Source organism: Lissotriton helveticus, chromosome 3_1 (assembly GCF_964261635.1).
Source record: "Lissotriton helveticus chromosome 3_1, aLisHel1.1, whole genome shotgun sequence".
Taxonomy (NCBI): Eukaryota; Metazoa; Chordata; class Amphibia; order Caudata; family Salamandridae; genus Lissotriton; species Lissotriton helveticus.
The window spans coordinates 743,123,332-743,145,440 of NC_136061.1; the positions used below are offsets into that span (position 1 = coordinate 743,123,332).

At 47.5% G+C, this 22,109-nt stretch overlaps 1 protein-coding gene across 4 annotated transcripts in view; it reads right to left on the minus strand.

Annotated features, from left to right (window-relative positions):
- The window catches only part of USP47 (ubiquitin specific peptidase 47), a 1,403,284-nt gene that overhangs the window by 143,439 nt on the left and 1,237,736 nt on the right, over positions 1 to 22,109 (minus strand). For all 4 annotated transcript variants that reach the window (XM_078680933.1, XM_078680934.1, XM_078680932.1 and 1 more), the window contains one exon: positions 2,147 to 2,277. In XM_078680933.1, the coding sequence (XP_078537059.1) occupies positions 2,147 to 2,277 (131 nt within the window). The remainder of the gene's footprint in view (positions 1 to 2,146; positions 2,278 to 22,109) is intronic.

Here is a 22,109-nt window from a genome sequence, read left to right on the forward strand (position 1 = left end):
AGGAGAGACAGCATGAAAACACACGTACTCCATCGAGTGCTTAAAGGGAAATAAAGTAGTTCGCTAAATGCAAGCCACGTCAGCAGTGGTAGGATACAATTCACCAAATCAGAACCCTGAGACCATAATGCTAGCGAGCAGGACTATCATAGAAATAGGGAGGAAAGCCACTGAATCAAGGAAGACAACTGAGATAAACAACAAAGTAATCTAATCACGAAAAAAAGGCTGACTCATAGCCCACTCTATCTACATTGGAAACAATACATTTATTAAAATAAAATCTAAAAATACCAGCTATTTTATCAGGTATGTTGCAAGCTTGATATTTATAATGTCCAACAGAAGTCTGAGCCTCCAAATACCTGTCAAAATGTCAGATTTAAAAATTAAACTAAAGTCAGAGCAGCCACACTACATCAGAAGATCACGTTTTCAGTGTCTGTTTATGCCATATATTACGCCTACAGTTAGATGGAGGTTATTGCAAAAAAGGTGGATAGCTCTGAATGCTTTTACTCCCAAACTAAACCCAAGCCCTGCAATCACAACTCTTAATAAGTAGTGCTAGGAGGAAGAGAGGGAGAATTTCTTAACCAATTTCACATAAGGGGTACCGCCACATCGAGTGGGACCTGTGAAGTTCGCAGCGGGTTCGGAATGCCATGGTTCTCCCATATTTGAGTGTGTAAGGACCAGTAAATGTAAGGGAAATTTTAAGCGATATATGCTCTTAACAGTAACACTGGTAGAAATGTAACTGAAAATCATTGCCTTACCGAAGAATATGTGGTCTGCTCCTTTAACAAAATGCTCTTTATTAAAAAATCTGCTTGACATACTTATGAGTCTGTTAAAATGCAGATACTTAACTTCAACGTATTGAAGGATGTCAATCATATGTATGATCAGCAAAAAACCCAGCAGAAGGCTGCAGACCATTCAGAACATAGGCGGCTAGAATAACTCAACTTCCCATGCTCGTCTCATCACAGCACAGCTGAAGGAGCTCCACTGACTCCCCATTCACAAACAAGCATGGTTCAAAACTTCTTACCCACAGTTTCTAGGCACTACATAACTCTGGCACATCATACCTCATCAATTGCATCTGCTTTCACAAACCTTCCTGACACCTTAGCTCGTCCAACTCTTACTTGCAGAAAGTCCACGCAAAAAGTCTGGTGGTCAAGCCTTTTCCTACATCACTCCTAAAGCGTGGAACGACCTGTTGATAAACATAAGAGCCTACGCCTCACTTCTTGATTTCCACGACAAACTTAAGACCTGGCTTTTGGACTAGTTCAATAGGCCCTAGGTGTGTCTAGACTTGGGGCCAGGATACCCTCCTCGGTGATAGGGGTCTCTACAAATCTGCATAACGTATTTGTATATGGTATTTTTATAGCACAAACTTTGACAAAAGGCAGCGGAGCGCTGTACATGGTCGAAGGCGAGCATAAAGACTATTAGTGCGGTCCTGATGGGTATGGGGATGTTGTTCCAGATCCTGGGTGCATTGATGGAAAAGGCCTACATTATATGGTACACTCACTGCTCCATTTTAACAAGTAACCTAATATTTTTATTTGAACATTGGTATGTTGGGTGCTCCACTGAAAACAATTGAGTGCCCGGAGCTCCAACATTCTAATGTTTGTTCACAGTTGTTGTTTTACAAATTAGAACATTCTGCGCTCTATGGGTAGAATGTTCTAATAGCCTTAGAGTCCTCTGTAGTGGGCTCTACCAGCTATTAAAGGCCCACTCCCTTGCTGAGGGTCGCTTCCTTGTTTCGGCTCGGGCCATTAACAGTGGAGTGGGCCTTTAATGTCCACTAAGGCAGGATCTAAAGCTATATTAGAAAAGGCAAAAAGCTAGCAGGAAATGTCAGAGCGACCGCATGCATGCTTCAAAGAACTTTGTGAAAACTACCATGCAAAGGTTCAAACGGCAGTGCAGAGGACACCAAATGAAATTCATTCAAGGTAAATAATGTAAGAACCAGTGACTTCAGTAATAATATTGGTTAAGAGCACTTTGAGAGTCAGCAAGTTAGCAGTAAAAAAGTTATTTATTAACAATAGTATTACAATTAGGTTAAAACAGAGAAGTTAGACTATTCTTTGAAACTCCACAAACTAACCTTTTCTTTAAGTTCCTCAGTACTGCTACTCTCCAAAATAACTTCCCTGAAAGAATCCAACTTCATTTCTGATGGTCTCCATCGTCTTGTTAAAACTGAAAGCTGAGACATTGACTTCATCTTCTCTGGCTCTGTAGATTAAGAGAACACACATTCCAAAACTGATTGTCTATAACCATGAAACTCTGAGACACAATCTGATTCAGGTATCACTTTATATTTTGAAAGTCTGCCCACAAACATTTCAGCCTTCACACCCAATATAATTCTCTATCTTTAAAAACATTTTCATATCCTATAAAAAGGATTTACATTTGATCATGATGGGAGTCGACAATCAAATTTCACATAAGCTTGAACATTTTTGAAATATTTGGCTGGCACTCTCGGGGGAAAAACATTCTGGGGGAGAAGTTAAGGTGGTGCTGGGGTGGGGGCCTGGGGCGGTGAAGGGGAGTATATCCCTGCATCTTATCTGGGAAAGAGATTTGGGCGGTGGTAAGGCTACACTTTATGAGGTCATGTCAAGTTTTCAGTAACTATAGGAAAGACCTGCCGATAATTCCAGTCACCCTAAAGTTCCACCTGGGGTATAAAGAAAGGCTTATTCCAATTAGGAAACAAAACCCTCACAGAACCATCACCCAGTAATCAGTCTCCAGGCAGAGGAAAACTGAAGGGCAGACCAGGAAACAGGTTTAGAAAAGTCCTTGGACGCCTTGAGGACGATAGTCTGCAGAAAAATCCTTCATTTTCCACAGAAAACACATACAAAACAAGCATTTGTACTGCAATAGGTCTCGCATTAGGAAAGTTTGAGCTATTGGTATTGTAAATGACAAACTTTTTATTTATGTTTTGTTTTTGAAAATAGCGAAATTAATAGCTTTGTCATTTACAATGCCAATAGTTATAACTTTCACAAATGTGACACCTAAAGCATTTGTAATGCAATATGTGTTGTATTTACGTGACTTACATGTATTGATATTACAAATAACAATGGCTTTAAATTTTTTTCAATAATTAATACTTAAATAAAAGTTATTGTAATTTATAACGGCAATAGCTTAAAGTTTTGAAAATAACTTTTGTGAAGATTATGTTCAGTGCATTTTATTGTGACGAAAATCCAAGAACAGAAGTGAAATATTAACATCTTTTTGTTACATTTGTAATAAAGCTTGACACATTGAGAGAACATATTCGAACCAGGTGTTGTTGAATGGTTGCACAGATTGATGCTGTGGTGGCGCTGAGTGATGTTGTGATGGCGAACGCGTGATGCTGTGGCATTCAGTGATGCTGTGGTAGTGCATAGCGATGTTGTGGTGCCCCTGAGTGATGGTGTGGTGGTGCCGAGTGATGCTGTATGCTATATTTTGTCTTGCTATCCTAGGTTTTGTTATGCTACGCTATGTTTTGCTATCCTATGCTTTGATTTGCTATGTTATGCTATGCTGTGTTTTGTTATGCTATGCTATGTTTTTTTGTGTTTTATTATGCTATGCTTTGTTTTGCTATGCTATGTTTTGTTAAGCTATGCTATGCTATGTTTTGTTGTGTTTGGTATGCTATGTTTTGCTATGCTATTATATGTGTTGTTTTGCTATGCTATGTTTTGTTGTGTTTTGTAAAGCTATGCTATGTTTTGTTGTGCTTTGCTATGTTTTGGTATGCTATGTGTTGTTGTGTTTTGTTATGCTATGTTTTGTTATGTTATGCTATGTTTTGTTATGCTATGTTTTACTATCCTATGCTTTGTTTTGTTATGCTATGCTATGTTTAGTTTTGCTGTCCTATGCTTTGTTTTGTTATGCTATGCTATGTTTTGTTGTGTTTTGTTATGCTATGCTATGTTTTGTTGTGTTTTGCTATGCTATGTTATGGTATGCTATGTTGTGTTTGGTATGCTATGTTTTGCTATGCTATTATATGTGTTGTTTTGCTATGCTATGTTTTGTTGTGTTTTGTTAAGCTATGCTATGTTTTGTTGTGCTTTGCTATGTTTTGTTATGCTATGTGATATAACAGGGTGAGGGGGGGTGAGGGGGTGTGAGGGTGAGGGGGAGTGAGGGTGAGGGGGAGTGAGGGTGAGGGGGAGTGAGGGTGAGGGGGTGTGAGGGTGAGGGGGTGTGAGGGTGAGGGGGTGTGAGGGTGTGCGGGTGAAGGGTGCGAGGGTTTAAAACTTTTACCTGTAACTTTGCACTTTAGCTGTCGCGCCGCCTTCCTCCATTCTCCCCCCTCGGCGAGCACCGCGAGGGCGAAGGCAACGCCCCCTTCAGGCCACGCCCCCTCAGCCAGCGTATAAGACGTTGAACACTAGCGTCTCATACCTAACCTGACAACTACTCCTGAGGCGAAAAGCCGGGAGAGCGCATCTGTTTTACTAGCTTGTTTTAAAACTTTTACCTGTAACTTTGCACTTTAGCTGTCGCGCCGCCTTCCTCCATTCTCCCCCCTCGGCGAGCACCGCGAGGGCGAAGGCAACGCCCCCTTCAGGCCACGCCCCCTCAGCCAGCGTCACTTCCACCAATCAACAATAAAATGTGCCTGGGTCGGAAGCGCAGCGGACGAGCGCAGCGGGAGCGCCGTTTGCGCGCCGAAGCCCGTCTGCGCCCGTCCGCGCCCAGACGAGCCTAGGGCCAGCCATTCTGCCGATCTCATCAGGCACCCCTCGCACCTATTGTAGAGAAGCATTGCTTCAGTTATGCCCCCTGTCACCCTCACACTGCTCCTTGTTTAATACCGATTCTGCACCGTTCACTCATTGCGCACGATGCTACCCCCTTAAAGCAGCATTGGGTAAACACACAATTCGCCTCGGACTGCTGAACTGCAGATCCCTCCCTAGACACTCACTTGAGGTGAACCTCCTCATCCGGGAGCAGGAGCTAGATATCCTGTTTCTAACAGAAACCTGGCTCACACAGGGTGCAGAGGCAGATATGGTTAACGCTCTTCCCCCTGGCTTGCATATTCTTACACAGGATCGGCCTCTTGGTCGAGGAGGAGGCGTAGCCATTCCGTATAGGAACGAATTTACCTGCAGAACTCAGAATAGTGAACTAGAGGATTGTGAGAGCTGTAAATTCTCACTCCAAGTTTCACCTACTATCACCTTGTCTGGGCTGTTAATCTACCGTCCCCCTGGAAAGACGGGTAATTTCACTAGCTCCCTTATGGAAACGATAACGGTTGATGCTGCCTCTGCTTCTAACTTCACCGCCTTGGGAGACTTTAATCTCCACTTCGATGATCAGGAAGAGCGGCTGGCCACTACCCTCCAATGTGACCTCAAAACGTACGGAATAGATCTTATCAACCTAGATCCGACTCACAACAAAGGCCACTTGCTAGATCCTATATTTACTAATATTTCCACCATGAAAGCTTCCTCCCCTATTCCTTTGCCATGGACGGATCATCTTCTGATCCCCTTCACCTGGGAAACTAAACGTGAAAGCTTCCCCCCCTCTAATGTTGGTGTACCTGACAGACCATGGGCTAGACTTTCAGTGGAGAAATTTACCTGCAGCCTAGAAGCCTCACGCCCATCTCTTCCACAGGACCCTATCTTGGCGGAAGCTGATTTCTGCAGGTGGATATCGACCAGCTTAGACGCGGTCCTTCCTATAAGATCGGCAGGCATTAGGGAGAAAAGACTTCACACCGCCCCATGGTATACATCCGAGCTAAGGGCCATGCGGAGGGCTTGCAAAAAATTGGAGCGCTCCTGGAGGAAGGACTGGGAGGAAGCCAGTAAAACGGAATACCGTATGGCAATGAGGAAGTATAAAAACGCCATCCGGCTGGCTAAATCTCAGTATTTTGAGGAGAGAATTAACAATGCCTCTAACTCCTCAAGAGAAACCTTCCTGGTGGTCAAAGAACTTTTGAAAGTTTCAACACCATCCGCCCCTACGGAGAACTTGGAGGCCAAATGTAACAATCTTGCGGAATACTTTCTTACGAAGATCGAAAAAATTCTTGTTGCTTTACCCCCGCCCAAGATAGGATCCGGCCGTTGGGAGGACGGGGGATGCCCCCAGACAACTCTGGAATCATTTGGGCCTATCATCAGGGATGAAGTCCTCAAAGCACTATGCTCTATTAAGAGCGGCTCCTCCCGGGATGTTGCCCCCATGAGAATCCTCAAACAAGTGGCCCCCTCCATTGTGGAACCAATCACCGAACTCATCAACGCTTCGTTAAGTACCGGCATTGTCCCCCCTAATTGGAAGAGTGCAATAGTGAAAGCCCTTCTAAAAAAACCCTCTTTGGACCCTTCAGACATGGCCAATTATAGACCTATCTCGCTCCTTCCAGGGCTGAGCAAAATCTCAGAAAAATTGGTCAACTCCAGGTTGTCCAATTTTGTGGAGACCAATGGAGTACTAAAAAGCTCCCAAACCGGCTTTCGCCCGGGCCAAGGCACTGACACCGCCTTGCTGGCAGTCATGGAGGAGGCTCGCTGCATTCTAGACTCAGGGGGATCAGTGGCAGTGATCCTCCTGGACCTGAGTGCAGCATTTGACACTGTGAACCACCAAGTGTTACTCCAGAGACTATCAGATGCCGGAGTGAGAGGAACAGCGCTAAACTGGCTTAGGTCATTTCTGAGCGAAAGATCTTTTCAGGTATGGGAAGGGGGCGCATGATCGGCATCCACCCTCCTCCACTGTGGTGTGCCCCAGGGCTCCTCCCTGAGTCCTACACTTTTCAATGTGTACATGGCCCCCTTGGAGGAGGTGGTGGCTCCATTCAACATCAAGATCGTGAGCTATGCCGACGACACCCAATTGGTGTTCGCCCTCTCCCAATCCTCGGAGAATTCTCAGTTACTCCAAACCTGCCTCTCACAGGTCCACTCCTGGATGGGGGACTCAGCCCTCAAACTGAACGGGTCCAAAACAGAGATCATGGTGATGGGACCTAAAAACACCTCTTTTCCCAGCTTAGCCTGGCCCAGTTGCTTAGGGTGCCTTCCTGAACCCAAGGATGAGATTAAGAGCCTGGGCATCTGGATGGAACGAGATCTCTCCCTCAGAGCTCAGGCATCCAAACTGGCGGGTGTCTGTTTTGGTCTTCTTAGATCAGTTCGTAAGATACTGCCTCTCATGCCTCTCCTTTCGAGAAAGCTCCTGATACAGGGCCTAATTATATCCAGGCTAGATTTGAACAACGCAATCTACCTTGGGGCCCCTGAGAGCACTTTGAACAGACTCAAACAAGTTCAAAATGCGGCAGCACGAACGCTCTACAACATTCCCATGTCCCGCTCTGCAAAACCAGCAGTCAAGGCGCTACACTGGCTGCCAATACGGGAAAGAGTGAAATTTAAATCTCTATGCCTCGCACACAAAATCCTGCAAGGCAAAGGTCCCCCCGTCTTGCAGAAGATGATGATCCCGTACAAAACGAGCAGAACTTTACGTTCAGACCAGCAACATCTGACGGTCGTCCCCAGGGTAAAGAAGGCCGGATCGGGTGGTAGGAGATTCTCAGTCAATGTCTCCACTCTCTGTAACGCCCTACCCCTAGGTCTTCGCGCGGAACCATGCCTCCTGCGCTTCCGAAAACAACTCAAGACCCTCCTTTTCTGTTAATTTTCTTTTTTCTGTGTTTCTGTTATTTCGGATGCTTCTAGTTGGCAAAAGCGCAGGGATGCTCTAGGGTAACAGGGCGGTATACAAAACCGATTTAATAATAATAATAATAATAAGGGTGTGAGGAGGAGGGTGTGGGGTTGTGAGGGGAGGAGGTGTGGGGGAGGAGGTGTGAGGGTGAGGGTGTGAGGGTGACGGTGACGGGGTGACAGAGTGAGGGTAGGGTGAGGGTGAGGGGGTCTGATGTGAGGGTGTGTGAGGGTGAGGGTGTGTGAGGGTGAGGGTGTGTGAGGGTGGGGGTGTGTGAGGGTGGGGGTGTGAGGGTGGGGGTGTGAGGGTGAGGTGTGAGGGGGTTTGAGGGTGAGGGGGTGTGAGGGGGAGATGGAGTGTGAGGGGGAGAGGGAGTGTGAGGGGGAGAGGGTGTGTGAGGGGGAGAGGGTGTGTGAGGGGGAGAGGGTGTGTGAGGGGGAGAGGGTGTGTGAGGGGGAGAGGGTGTGGGAGGGTGGGGGTGAGGGTGTGTGAGGGTGGGTGAGGGTGTGCGAGAGGATGTGAGGGGTGTGAGGGGGTGAGGGTGAGAGGGCTGTGAGGGTGAGGGTGTGAGGGTGAAAGTGTGAGGGTGAGTGAGGGTGTGTGAGGGTGAGGAGGTGTGGGGGTGAGGGTCCGAAGTAAATGGTGGCAGGGCAGACATCATAAGACAGAGAGAAGAGACTGCGTTGGTCAGTTTCAGAATCAGGAGGGGCAGAGTCAGCACAGTCTGCGAGGGATCAACGTGTCTGGAGGCAAAGCATAGCGGATGTAGCATTGCAGCTAGCAAGTCGAGTGTTTTCAAGCTGAGTGTCCCTAGAGAGATGGCAACACAGCAACAGCATTTGAGGAGCAAGGCTACTGTAAACAAGCACGGCAGGGTTTCACTTTCGTCCAGAAAAAAACCGAGAAAGGTGCAAAGAAAGCCGAACAAAACACGGCTTCCCCGCGAAATGGATGCAAAAAATGCTGTCCGCATTGCTGTGGCGGAGGGGGGGTGGGTGGGGGGGGAGGGGGTTTGGCGGGAGCGCATTCCTTTGAGGTCTGATGCCAAGGCTCAGACAAATGGTGGTGTGCGATGTCCACGTGGGGGGCGGGGGAGCGGCAGCCTTTGAAGTCTGATGCTGAGGGACAGACAAATGGTGGTGTGTGATGTGGCTGGCAATGATGTGCACGTGCATAGCTCGCATGAATTGTACACGATCCGCAGGCTAGGTAGACTTTTCTTTTCCGCTTACTATAATCTCCCCTATTTATCCCTGCGGGATATAATAGGCGAGACCTAAAAAAGGAAGAACGGAACAAGTTACTTACATTTGTCAACTCCTTTTCTGGTAGAGCCCAAACACAGAATCCTCATCTTGGAATATTCCCCATGCAGCAGACTGGATCTGGAAAATCTTGAGCTATACCTCTGAACGCCATTAGGTGGCACAGGTCGGCTCTGTGTTGACTTCTGTGTCAGAAGTGACATCGCAATGCCCACATAAGCATCCCGTTTGCAGAATGGGGAGGATGGGATGGTTAGTGAGGAATCTGCAGTTAGAGTTTCTACTAGAAAAAGTGTTACCAAAGGTAATAACTTGTTCTTCCTTCTGATAGAGCCTTTTAACAGTAGATTCCTCATTTTAGACTACATAGTCAAGCAATATCTCTCACGCGAGGGGTCTGTGAACTGGCGTAGACCTACAAGTCCTGAAGGGCTGAGCGGCCAAAATACCAGTGTCAATGGACCTGACTGTCCAAGCAGTAGGGCTTCGTGAATGTGTGGAGTGACGCCTACGTGGGAGCTTGGCAGATGTCCAGGCCCCAGCACGCTAACCCCCTAATGGTGCTTTGGCCCTGGTGGCATCTTCGCCACTGCAAAGCAGACCTTAATGAATAGTACATTCTATCGAACGATGGACTGCTTCTGCTCAGCCCTGCCCTTCTTACTATGTGAACCCCGAGCCCACGAAAGAACCGTCCATCTGGTGGTCTTTGGTGTGGTCAATGTACAAGAAGAGAGCTCTCTTTGGTCCAGACAATGGAGAGGTACAGAGACCTGAGAGGATGTGGCAGCTTTCTCAGCAAACCCCAGACGATTTTTGTTTTATCTCTACTGATGAAGGATATATTCCAGAAACACATGTGTCTAGAGATTAACAGCACTAACCTGCACCAACTTTGGTGAAACACTGCAAAATTTCAAGTAAGCATTTAAATTAAACTGCATTTACCAGGATGCAAAGGGGCGAACTGTGCTGGGAGGTAAAGCAGTGTGCTCCCATCCCCCTTCTCTTTAAAAAGGCTCCCTTGAGCCACTGGGCTGATGTACTCTTGGAGGTGCTCTTGGAGATGTACCTGTGGTACAGAGACCTGAGAGGATTGTGGCCGCTTTCTCAGCAAACTCAAGAAGAATTTCGTTGTATCTCTACCAATGAAGGATATAATCCAGAAACACATGTGTCTAAAGACTAACAGCACTAACCTGCACCAACTTTGTTGAAACACTCTACAAAATTTCAAGTAAGCATTTAAATTGACATGCATTTACCAGGATGCAAAGGGGCGAACTGTGCTGGGAGGTGAAGCAGTGTGCTCCCATCCCCCTTCAGACAATGGAGTCCCTCCTCCTCTTTAGAAGGATGAGGTGGAGTAAAAAAGGAAGGTAATGTGATGTGCTGGCCAGCATGAAAGGGGGTGATCACCTTCAGAAGGAGACGGGCAGGTGTCCAAAGGACCAGCATGGAGAAAACGGTGGTGTTCTGAGGGTGAGCCTAGAAAACCCTCCTGACCGATGTAAAGGCCACCAGGAATATCGTCTTGATTGTCAAGAGCCACAGAGAGGAGCTGTGCGTGGTTCACAAATGGAGAACACAAAAGGTATGTAATAGGCCCAATGGAGCATCACAGAAGGGGTACGAGGAAAGAAATGCTGTAAACCTTTCAAAAAACATGTCACAACTGGTGACTTAAACAGGTAGGGTTGATCAGGCAGCCGCAGGAAAGCTGAAATAGCCAAAGGTGACCATTAACAGGCAGCGAGGCCAAGGTCCTACCAAGCTCACAATAAAAGAAACAGAAATACCTCTGACAAAGGAGCAGAGAGTGGGTCCACGTGGCGTGAGAAACACCGTGCCACTAACGTATCCCAGCGACAAGTGAATACAGTCCTAGTGGATTGACACCTGACTCCCAAGATGGCATCACAGACCATGGGAGGAAGATCAAAAATCCTCAGCTGTCGCTGCTCAACATTTGGGCATAAATGTGGAGTGTGCAGGTTCGGGTGTGGGACCATGCCCTGTTGCTGCTACAGAAGATCCTCAAAATGGGCCAGCCTTATAGGAAGACAGATGCTATGGTGCAGGAGTTCGGGATACCATACTCTTCATGCCCAATCCGGAGACACTAGCTTGACTTGCTCTGATATTCTTAAAAACTCGCTCAGGAGTGGTATTGGCGAAAAGGCATACAGGAGTAGAATGCAGAAGGTAGAACGCATCTCAGAGTGAGACGCTTGCGAACTCCAGCGCTCATAAGTGAGGTCATTGCGCGTTCTCGGCAGTGACACAAACAGATCGAGACATGGATCTCCCCATTCTTGGAAGAGACCTTGCACCACTGCCAAATGTAATCACCATTTGCTATGCGCAAGGCATAGACGGCTAAGTTAATCTGCCCTGCGAGTGATATACAACAAGGGAGAAATGTTGGCCCTCTAGCGATGTCCGGAGGCACAGAGCCTCCTGGCACAGGGTCCATGACCACTCACACCCGGGTTGTTGCAAAAAAAACACATGGCGGAGGTGTAGTCCGTTAACACCTGAACCTGCTTTCCTTTGACGGATAGGAGAAAAGCTTTCAATGCCAGGGCATAGCCCTCAGCTCCAAAAGACTGATGTGGAGCCCAGCTTCTGGCGGGAGCCAGAGCCCTCTTACTCCACCTCTATCAGATGGTCATCCCAAATAAGCAGCGATGCATCAGTCACCACTGTCAGTTCTGCAGTTGGACTCACTTTGCCACTGTATTCAAGCTAGCCTGGCTGATGAGGGGTGTTACCCTGAAAGCGGTCCCAGGATGCTTGCTTCTGGTCCAGTGAAGAACTGGCTTGGCAGTTTGGGCTGGACCGTTCCCATGAGGCACAGGTTCAAGACTGATTAGCATAAGGCGAGGTCTGAACTGGGGTGGCAAAGTGATCTAAAGAATGATGATAGATTACACCCAGATCTGTGACTGGGGGTAGGTGTCTGAAATGTTTCAATGCTCCAACAATCGTCTCCTTTTATTTACTGTGTTCGCCCTAGGTTGGTAGGGTATGACCAGACGTGGGTCCCTTGCTCACTTTGTCACTGGATTCAAGCTAAAATGGGGTATTGAAGCGAGCTAATGCATGATGGATCTAACCCAGATCTGTGACTCGGTGGGGGGGGGGGGGGGGGGGGGGGGGAGGATTTTAGTGTCTGAAAGGTTTCAGTGCTCTGTCCATTTTCTCCTTGTGTTTGCTCGGTTAGTCACTACTACAGATCATTTCCAGTCTATTTTGAAATTTGGACCAGGTCCAAAAGATTCCCCTGATGCCATAGCCCACTGGGACTTCAGATCTCAATGCGGACCCTCATATGTCATTGAGTGTGCTTCGCCAGAAGGATACAGGAGGCCATCAGACACAGCTATCTCAGAGTCAGTCTAACTGAAATCCAGGCCTTCGGTTGAACCATTACGATCATAGCCCATATGTCCTGGACTCTCCACTCCGAAGGGTAGGAGCGGGAACTGCACTGTATCCAGTATGGCTCAAATAAGAGAAAGCATCTGAGCGACCTTGACCCTGCTTCCAGGCAGGTCGCTCCCCACGCCACGCAGCTCCACTTGACTGTGCCCTTGTCTTGAGCCCAGCTGCGAGTTCGAGGCCCGCCTCCACCTGCAGGCTACCACCTGTGCCTCATCCCTGGTGGCCAGTGGTAGGCCTTAGACTTGCTTTTTGCCTGTTTTTACTGTTGTTGCCCGTTCTGTAGCTGTTCATTTTTGCGTTTGTCTTTTCCTCCTCCTTTCATTCCCCCTGCTTGTTGTTCCCGTTTTTTTGCCTTCTGTTCCTCGCCAGTCCCGCTTCCCGCCGCAGCGTCCCTTGTGGCCTCGTCCCCCCGGCTCCCATTCCTCCGTTCCCCCCCTTCCAGCTGGTCCCCCCTCCCACCTCCCCTTCTTATGGCAGCCGCTGCGCGCCTAAGGCAAGCCCATCCGTGCCTGGACCGTGCCCAGCGCCAGAACCCCTGGCCTCCGCAAACACCACGACGCCCGACTCCGCTACGATGCCAGCACCCTCCACGCATTCAACACCGGACGAGCCATGGAAGTCTGGGACCTGGTCAACACATCCTTCCCGGACGTCACCTCCCTGACAGAGACCTGGATGAATGACTCCCAGTCACCCGACTTCGCCATAGCCATCCCGGACAGCTACAAGATCACCCGCAGAGACAGCACCAACGGAGTAGGAGGTGGAATCGCCATCATCCACGAGTTCACCCTTAAGGTCTCAACCAACTCAGACGACAACTTCAAGACCGCCGAACACCTACACTTCCAGATCCACACTGATCCAACACCACCCTGAGAGGAACTCTGATCAACAGACACCCCGACCCCGGCCACAGTTCAGCGACTCCATCGCCGACTTAGTCAGCACGCACGCCCTTGCGGCCATGGACTACATCCTCCTCAGGGACCTGAACTCCCACCTCGAGAAAAACAATGACACCAACTCCACCACCCTGCTCGACAACCTTGGACTCAAACAGCTTGTTACGACTCCCACCCACAACGCCGGACAGACGCTTGATCCCATCTTCTCCGCACGCTCCCACGTCTCCTTCAGCCACACCACCGAACTCCACTGGACCGATCATCGCTGCATCCACTTCACCTTCGAGAAGCCTACCACGCACCATCGCAACAGATTCACCGAAGACCAGCTACACACCACCCGAAGCCCACCCACAGACCCCACCGATCCAGACGTTGCCACCAGCAACCTCAGACGCTGGAACTAAAACTGGGCCAACACCCTCATCCGAATCAAGAATCCCTCCAACTGTTGTAGAGCAGTTTTGGACCCTAGTGTAATTTTCCCAATTCATGCCCTTATATAGGTATAAATCACTATATCCTTATATAGGCATAGAAATCATAACCATATTAAGACATAGCTCAGGCAGTCCAAATACGGCATGGCTACTTCCACTGGTTCAGAAAATCCACAACGATTTCTTGGAAAAACCCGCCTTCAGCAGTCAGGGACCTCCCTTTGCTTGAATATTGATTTATCTAAGAACTCATGGAGTTTTCAAAGAACTGAGTCTTTGATTACGTTATTATGTCCAACCTTACGTCAAACTCGGCACCATCAAGGTATAAATATGCCCACACTTGCCCAGGCAAAGATAAGGTGGTTTAGAGCAGATCGACTATCTACCTACACGACACAGCTTGCCGCAGCAAGTGCCGAAGGAAGCCGACCCTCCAGCAGACGCGCTGAGAAAGACGCTGTCTTTTCTCCTGCAGAGAAATCCAGCTGCAGTGTTTCCAAGCTACCCTTGCGGGTTGTTGGGAAATCGAGTCCTGAGAGAGAGAAAGATACCAGACCTCCTTCATTCTAAACCAAGGTACGGAGCTGATTAGACCCGTAGAGAATTCTTGGATAGATTCTTGGCAAAGAATACTGAAACTAAGCTACACCTCACTTACTTCTTCCCTCGTACTAGACTTAGGTTAGGTACACTGGGATAGGCGTATTTTAGAAGCACTAGTTGAGTACTTTTAGTCTTTATTTATTACTGTATGTATTCTATGTATTTTATGGCTTAGAAACCATATCATGCTTTTACAGTATTATTTTATAATACTCTCCGTACTGTACGCATTGTACTTCGCAACCAGTATTACAATTGTAGCAGTTCATTTCTTCTGCATGAGAAAGAAGACTGTTCAATAAATACTTTTATTGAAAACGCCCGTCTCTCTATTTTTCTGCACCTCTGGTGAAACGAAGCATGCACGATTGACTGAGTGAAATACCTATCTATTGTTTCCGCGACTCTGGAGTTATATTTCTTATTCTTGGGAAACAAAGTTGTCATGTTTATGCGGTTGTCACAAACGAATCCCTTCTTGTTTATTCGAGAAAGTTTCTAGTGACCTCTGAGCTAGCTGGCACTCACAATTAAGTCTAATATATTCGATAGAGACCTAGTCGCCCTAAGTTCTACGTCAAATCTATAGTATATATTATTCCAATGCGCAGAGCCTATTGGGAATATAGGAACTACACTACACAACAACCGCACCAACAAGACTGCCGGCTGGTTCACAGCAGACCTCCAGACCTCCAAGCAAAACTGCTGAAAGCTGGAGAAGAAATGGGGCCACGAACAGACACCACAGAACCAAGCAGCCCACAACAACGCCATGCGCCAACATCATCACCTCATCAGATCCGCCAAAAAGACCTCCTTCAAGGACCGCCTCGACAACAATGCACACAACAGCAAAAAGCTCTTAAACATTGTGAAGGAACTCTCCAACTCCAGCACCAACGACATCCCACCTTCGCAAGACCGGTGCGACTCCCTGGCTGCCTTCTTCCACCGCCAAATCGCAGACATCCACGCCAGCTTCAACAATCAGGCCTCCACTACAGCTAACAACACCTCAGACCCCACAGCCACCACCCACGGCGACCCCCTTCTCACCTGGACCAACATAAACGACACCATCAAAATCATGAGCACCATCCACTCTGGTTCCCCATCAGACCCGTGCCCCCACCACATCTTCAACAAAGCCAGCACCACCATCGCACCCCCCCCCCCGCAAAGCCATCACCATCTCCTTCGAGACCGCGACCTTCCGGGATAGCTGGAAGCAAGCCGAGATCAACGCCTTGCTCAAGAAACCCAAAGCAGACCTCGAAAACTGCCGGCCCACCTATCTGCTCCAGTTCCCAGCGAAGGTCATAGAGAAAACTGTCAACAAACAGCTGAGCCGCTACCTCGACATGAACAACATCCTGGACCCGTCCCAGTCCAGGTTTTGCAGCAACTACATCACCGAAACAGCCCTCATCGACCCCACCGATGACATCAGTGCCCTGCTGGACAAAGGCGAGACTGCTGCCCTCATCCTCCTGGACCTGTCAGCCGCCTTCGATACTGTCTGCCACCGCATACTACGCACCCGCCTCGACGACGCAGGAATCTGAGGCAAAGCACTGGACCACCTCCTTCCTCTCCGGCAGAACACAAAGCGTCTGCCTCCCTCCCTTCTGATCCAAAGCCACCAAGAACATCTGCGGCGTACCCAAAAGGATACTCCCTCAGCCCGACGCTGTTACACATCTACATGGCCCCAATCGCCCACGTCGCCAGACTGCACGACCTCAACATCATCTCCTACGCCGACGACAGACAATTGATCCTCTCACTCACCAAGGACCCTCTCACCGCCAAAACCAACCTCCACGAAGGTATGAAAGCAGTTGCCGAATGGATGAAGAACAGCCGTCTGAAGCTGAACTCTGACAAGACGGAGGTCCTTATCCTCGGCTCCACCCTTTGGCCTGGGATGACTCCTGGTGGCAGAACGCCGTGGAAGCAGCACCAACACCCACCGACCACGCTACACTCTCCATGACCAAGCAAGTCAACGCCACCTCATCCCCCGGTTTCAACACCCTCCGCATGCTCTGAAAGATCTAAAGGTGGATCCCCACCGACACCAGAAGAACGGTCACCCAGGCCCTACTCCGCAGCAGAATGGACTACGGAAACGCCCTCTACGCAGGAGCCCCTGCCAAACCGCTGAAACAACTGCAAAGCATACAGAACGTCTCTGCCCGTCTGATCCTCGACATCCCTCGCCACAGCCGCATCACACCACACCTGGGAGACCTGCACTGGCTTCCCATCAACAAGAGAATCACCTTCAAGCTCCTCACCCACGCACACACAGCGGTCCACAACACCGGGCCAGCATACCTCAAACGGCTCACCTTCTACTACCTGGGATTCAGTGGGATTCACTATCAAAATGCCAAAGTCAAATCTGACTCCTATCAATCAATACATTTGTAAAGCGCGCTACTCACCAGTGAGTATCTCAAGGCGCGGGGGCACTGCTACTGCTCGAACAGCCAGGTCTGAAGTAGCCTCCTGAAGGTGTTGAGACAATTCTATTTCTAATTTTCAAGGCACCACGGATAAAGCTGGCGATGGCAAGACAACAACCTTTTGATTCCAATTGTAAGAGACAGGATAAACTTGCATTATAACTTCTAACCCAGAATGACAGCAGGATAGGTTGAAGAAAAGACTGAATTATTTTATTATTAATTTTAATTATTTTATTTATTATATTCTGGATTGAGAATAAAATCTGCAGAAAACTAAAGTGGAGAAAAGATGGTTTCGCAATGCCATTATAGGGACAAAGGGGTGAGCTATGATACCATGAACCCTGTTTGAGGTAGGCAACCAAGAAATGGACCGTGCCTAATCTGAAACAGGTAAGGCATAACCTATGTTCTATGTTAGTGACCCAAAGGAGATAGCTTTCAACCCCCGCGCACTTGTTTGAAACCTAAATAGCGCGAAATTGATGCTTAGGAATGTTGGTTGCGAAATCTCTGCTGGGTTCAAAGCTGGCATATAGCTGTTTCCGTCTCAATTTTGTGCTTCCAGAAAGTTAATTTGGAAAAAGAAAGAAGTAGGGAAGATCGAATTCCAAAAAGGATTTTCTTACATATGACAACCAAGAAATGCTTTTAACTTGTTCTTATTTTAGGCAGTCCTTCAAATGCTCTTTGGTGAAGTAACAAAACGGGGCCCGTCTGATCCTCGACATCCCTCGCCACAGCCACATCACACCACACCTGGGAGACCTGCAATGGCTTCCCATCAACAAGAGAATCACCTTCAAGCTCCTCACCCACGCACACAAAGCGGTCCACAACACCGGGCCAGCATACCTCAAACGGCTCACGTTCTACTACCTGGGATTCACTATCAAAATGCCAAAGTCAAATCTGACTCCTATCAATCAATACATTTGTAAAGCGCGCTACTCACCAGTGAGTATCTCAAGGCGCGGGGGCACTGCTACTGCTCGAACAGCCAGGTCTGAAGTAGCCTCCTGAAGGTGTTGAGACAATTCTATTTCTAATTTTCAAGGCACCACGGATAAAGCTGGTGATGGCAAGACAACAACGTTTTGATTCCAATTGTAAGAGACAGGATAAACTTGCATTATAACTTCTAACCCAGAATGACAGCAGGATAGGTTGAAGAAAAGACTGAATTATTTTATTATTAATTTTAATTATTTTATTTATTATATTCTGGATTGAGAATAAAATCTGCAGAAAACCAAAGTGGAGAAAAGATGGTTTCGCAATGCCATTATAGGGACAAAGGGGTGAGCTATGATACCATGAACCCTGTTTGAGGTAGGCAACCAAGAAATGGACCGTGCCTAATCTGAAACAGGTAAGGCATAACCTATGTTCTATGTTAGTGACCCAAAGGAGATAGCTTTCAACCCCCGCCCACTTGTTTGAAACCTAAATAGCGCGAAATTGATGCTTAGGAATGTTGGTTTGCGAAATCTCTGCTGGGTTCAAAGCTGGCATATAGCTGTTTTCGTCTCAATTTTGTGCTTCTAGAAAGTTCATTTGGAAAAAGAAAGAAGTAGGGAAGATCGAATTCCAAAAAGGATTTTCTTACATATGACAACCAAGAAATGCTTTTAACTTGTTCTTATTTTAGGCAGTCCTTCAAAAGCTCTTTGGTGAAGTAACAAAACGGGGCAGTCCAAACTTTAATCCACAAGAGCAAAGGGGCAGCTAGGACTACTCCTTCAAGAAATGAAAGGCCAGATTCCAGATGGTTTATTAACCTGGCAGTGCTCCTGGGGGTGGGCAACAACCTACACAAAACGTATTCTCAATTGTTTGTAGATGACCAGGAAGAGTGTAACCCCAGACTGCTGCCCCGAAGGTTCCCAGTGGAATGCACTTTGCCTTGTAGAAGGCAGTCAACTCCTTGGTTTGTGTAATTTCTTTGTAAAACGGAATAGACCCTCTATTTCCCACTCCATCTTACCTACTCACCCTGTCAGTAATTTCTCCTATTTTGAATCAGAAGAAAGCAAGATAACCAGATAATTACATTTTTGCATTCTAGTGATGGGAGTTCCAGCAACAGAATGCAAACAAGAAGGCGTCTTTTTGGGAACCCAAACCAAGGTATACATTTTGGTAGGACTGATTTTCAAATTTAAGACATTTATAAAATCATTAAAAGGGTCTAATACAAGCTGTAGCACGATCATGGTATGGGCTAAGAGGACAACGTCGTAGGCATAAAAAAGCACTGGGACGACCCATGGGAGATCTTTACCTTTTAACCGGTGTTTTATCTAGGGCATTAATGTAAAAGAGAAAAAATAGGAGCCAGGATACAGCCAGGTTGGACGCCTTTATTGGGGGGAAAAAACAGGGTACAATCAACCGTTGGCATCAAAACTGACCCATATCTTTGGTCCTAGTGTAGTCTGCCCAAAAGGTCAATTTAAGCAGGGATTACTCCGGCTTTACTCATCATTGTCCAAAGCTTCTCTCGGTCAACTAGGTTGAAAACGCTGGTCAAGTCCATAAAGGGCGAATGGTGTCACCCAAACCCCCGGTCTGGACAAATTTGCTCGAGATCGTGAGAGGGTTCAAAGATTGTTTAGCGGTACCAACCCCATTGAACCAAATTGAACATCTGAGACAAACTTTGTGTCGCTTGCCCAGTCCTTGGGAAGTTGGAAGACAACCCACCCCATAATTTTAGCCGAGGAATCCAGGAGGGATACAGGCCTATTACAAATGGGTGAATTTCTGTTGCCTTTTTAAAAAACTTGGTGGTACAAAAGGGGGTGGTGATGGACGGAGCATCTGAGCCAACAAACACTCATACCCAGTCAAAAGATCTGGGTTTGATCCATCACCGTTCTTTAGCCCACTCTGCCACCCCAGTTCAGACATGGCTATATGCAAATCAGTCTGACCCTGTGCCTCATGGGAACAGTCCAGCCCGAACTGCCAAGCCATGCCTTCCCTGGACCGGAAACAAGCTTCTGAGGACCGGTTTGTGGCATTCCAGCCGTCTTTAGCCCGGCTTGCTTGAATCCAGTGGCAAAGTGAGCAAGGGACTCACGTCTGAGCATACCCTGCCACACTTATGGCGGCCAAAGCGGTACAAAAGGGGGTGGTGATAGACGGAGCATCTGAGCCAATCAAACACTCACACCCAGTCAAAAGATCTGGGTTTGATCCATCACCGTTCTTTAGCCCACTCTGCCACCCCAGTTCAGACATGGCTATATGCAAATCAGTCTGACCCTGTGCCTCATGGGAACAGTCCAGCCCGAACTGCCAAGCCATGCCTTCCCTGAACCGGAAACAAGCTTCCGAGGACCGGTTTCTGGCATTCCAGCCGTCTTCAGCCCGGCTTGCTTGAATCCAGTGGCAAAGTGAGCAAGGGACTCACGTCTGAGCATACCCTGCCACACTTATGGCGGCCAAAGCGGTACAAAAGGGGGTGGTGATGGACAGAGCATCTGAGCCAATCAAACAATCACACCCAGTCAAAAGATCTGGGTTTGATCCATCACTGTTCTTTAGCCCACTCTGCCACCCCAGTTCAGACATGGCTATATGCAAATCAGTCTGACCCTGTGCCTCATGGGAACAGTCCAGCCCGAACTGCCAAGCCATGCCTTCCCTGGACCGGAAACAAGCTTCCGAGGACCGATTTCTGGCATTCCAGCCGTCTTGCTTGAATCCAGTGGCAAAGTGAGCAAGGGACTCACGTCTGAGCATACCCTGCCACACTTATGGCGGCCAAAGCGGTACAAAAGGGGGTGGTGATGGACGGAGCATCTGAGCCAATCAAACACTCACACCCAGTCAAAAGATCTGGGTTTGATCCATCACCGTTCTTTAGCCCACTCGGCCACCCCAGTTCAGACATGGCTATAGCAAACCAGTCTGACCCTGTGTCTCATGGGAACAGTCCAGTCCGAACTGCCAAGCCATGCCTGCCCTGGACCGGAGACAAGCTGCCATCACCACCCCCTTTTGTACCATTTTTTTAAAAACTTGGCACTATAGTAGAATCCTTCCTGGAGGACGGGACTTGGCCTAATATTATGCAGCAAAAAATATTGGTTAAAAGAGCCGCACAGAATGGAGGGTTTTGTTTAAAAACGTCAATCCTACCCATCCGGCCCTGGTGTTTTTTTCTGAGGAGGACTTAAAAAATGGCTAACAATGTCATAACAACAGTAATGTCGTTACTCAAAGCCAGAACTGTGTTAGTGAAAGGGAAGACTGTAAGTTTGTATTTGGATAAGCTAGAGTTACCAAAGATTTCTGAGAAGTGGTGCAACCAATCAGGAGCTGGAATATGATATTCACTCATGGGGAAGTTCGAGTCACTAAAGTAGGATTTGTTGACAACTTCCCAGGAAGGTCTGGAATCGCGAAATGCGCTTACCCTAAGAAGATCTTTCCAGGTGGGTCCCTCACTTTCTATTTCCTGCCTGTAACAATTGTTTTATACACGATCCTAAGGGATTACATTTGTGCAACATTCCGTGAGAATTCCTTAAGTGCCTCCTTAAGTTATTTTAGGGCCGCTGTACACTTGGGGAAAAACCATTAAAAAAGGGCGACTATCTTTGGGCTTAGTCTTAATAAAAATTGTTTTGTGGCTTGGTTGAAGATAGTCTCAAAACTCTGGACCACATCAGCAGGGTTAGCAACCTCTGTTCCAAAATTTCGTCTGATCAATTTTAGCCCATATTAGATGGACGTTCTTACTGGCGGAAAGATTTATTTCAATGGGGAAATTTGACCCCGATTGTTTAAAGTCTGGACCTGAGAGTACCAAAAAGATGGGATTGTGATAGATCAAGATTGAGGGCTTTGTGGAAGAGTCTAAAACATATGGTACTAAATGCGGGGAAAGGAACATAAAATTAATTATAGAACCTTTGACTTTGTTCGGAAATGTGGGGCAGAGCGGCCACTTGTTCTTTGAAAAACTGCAGTGAAGGTTGAATTTCGTGATACCCTCTATAGGGATACCCTGAACCAGTGTATGGAGAAAGTTAGTTAGGTTCCTATTACTACCCTCCGAAACATCATACACTAGCTTGTTTCTTATGGGACAAATTATGGAATTAAAATCACCCATCCATAAAATTGCCTCACTATCTGGGTGATTCAACAAGTACTCTGAGACGAATA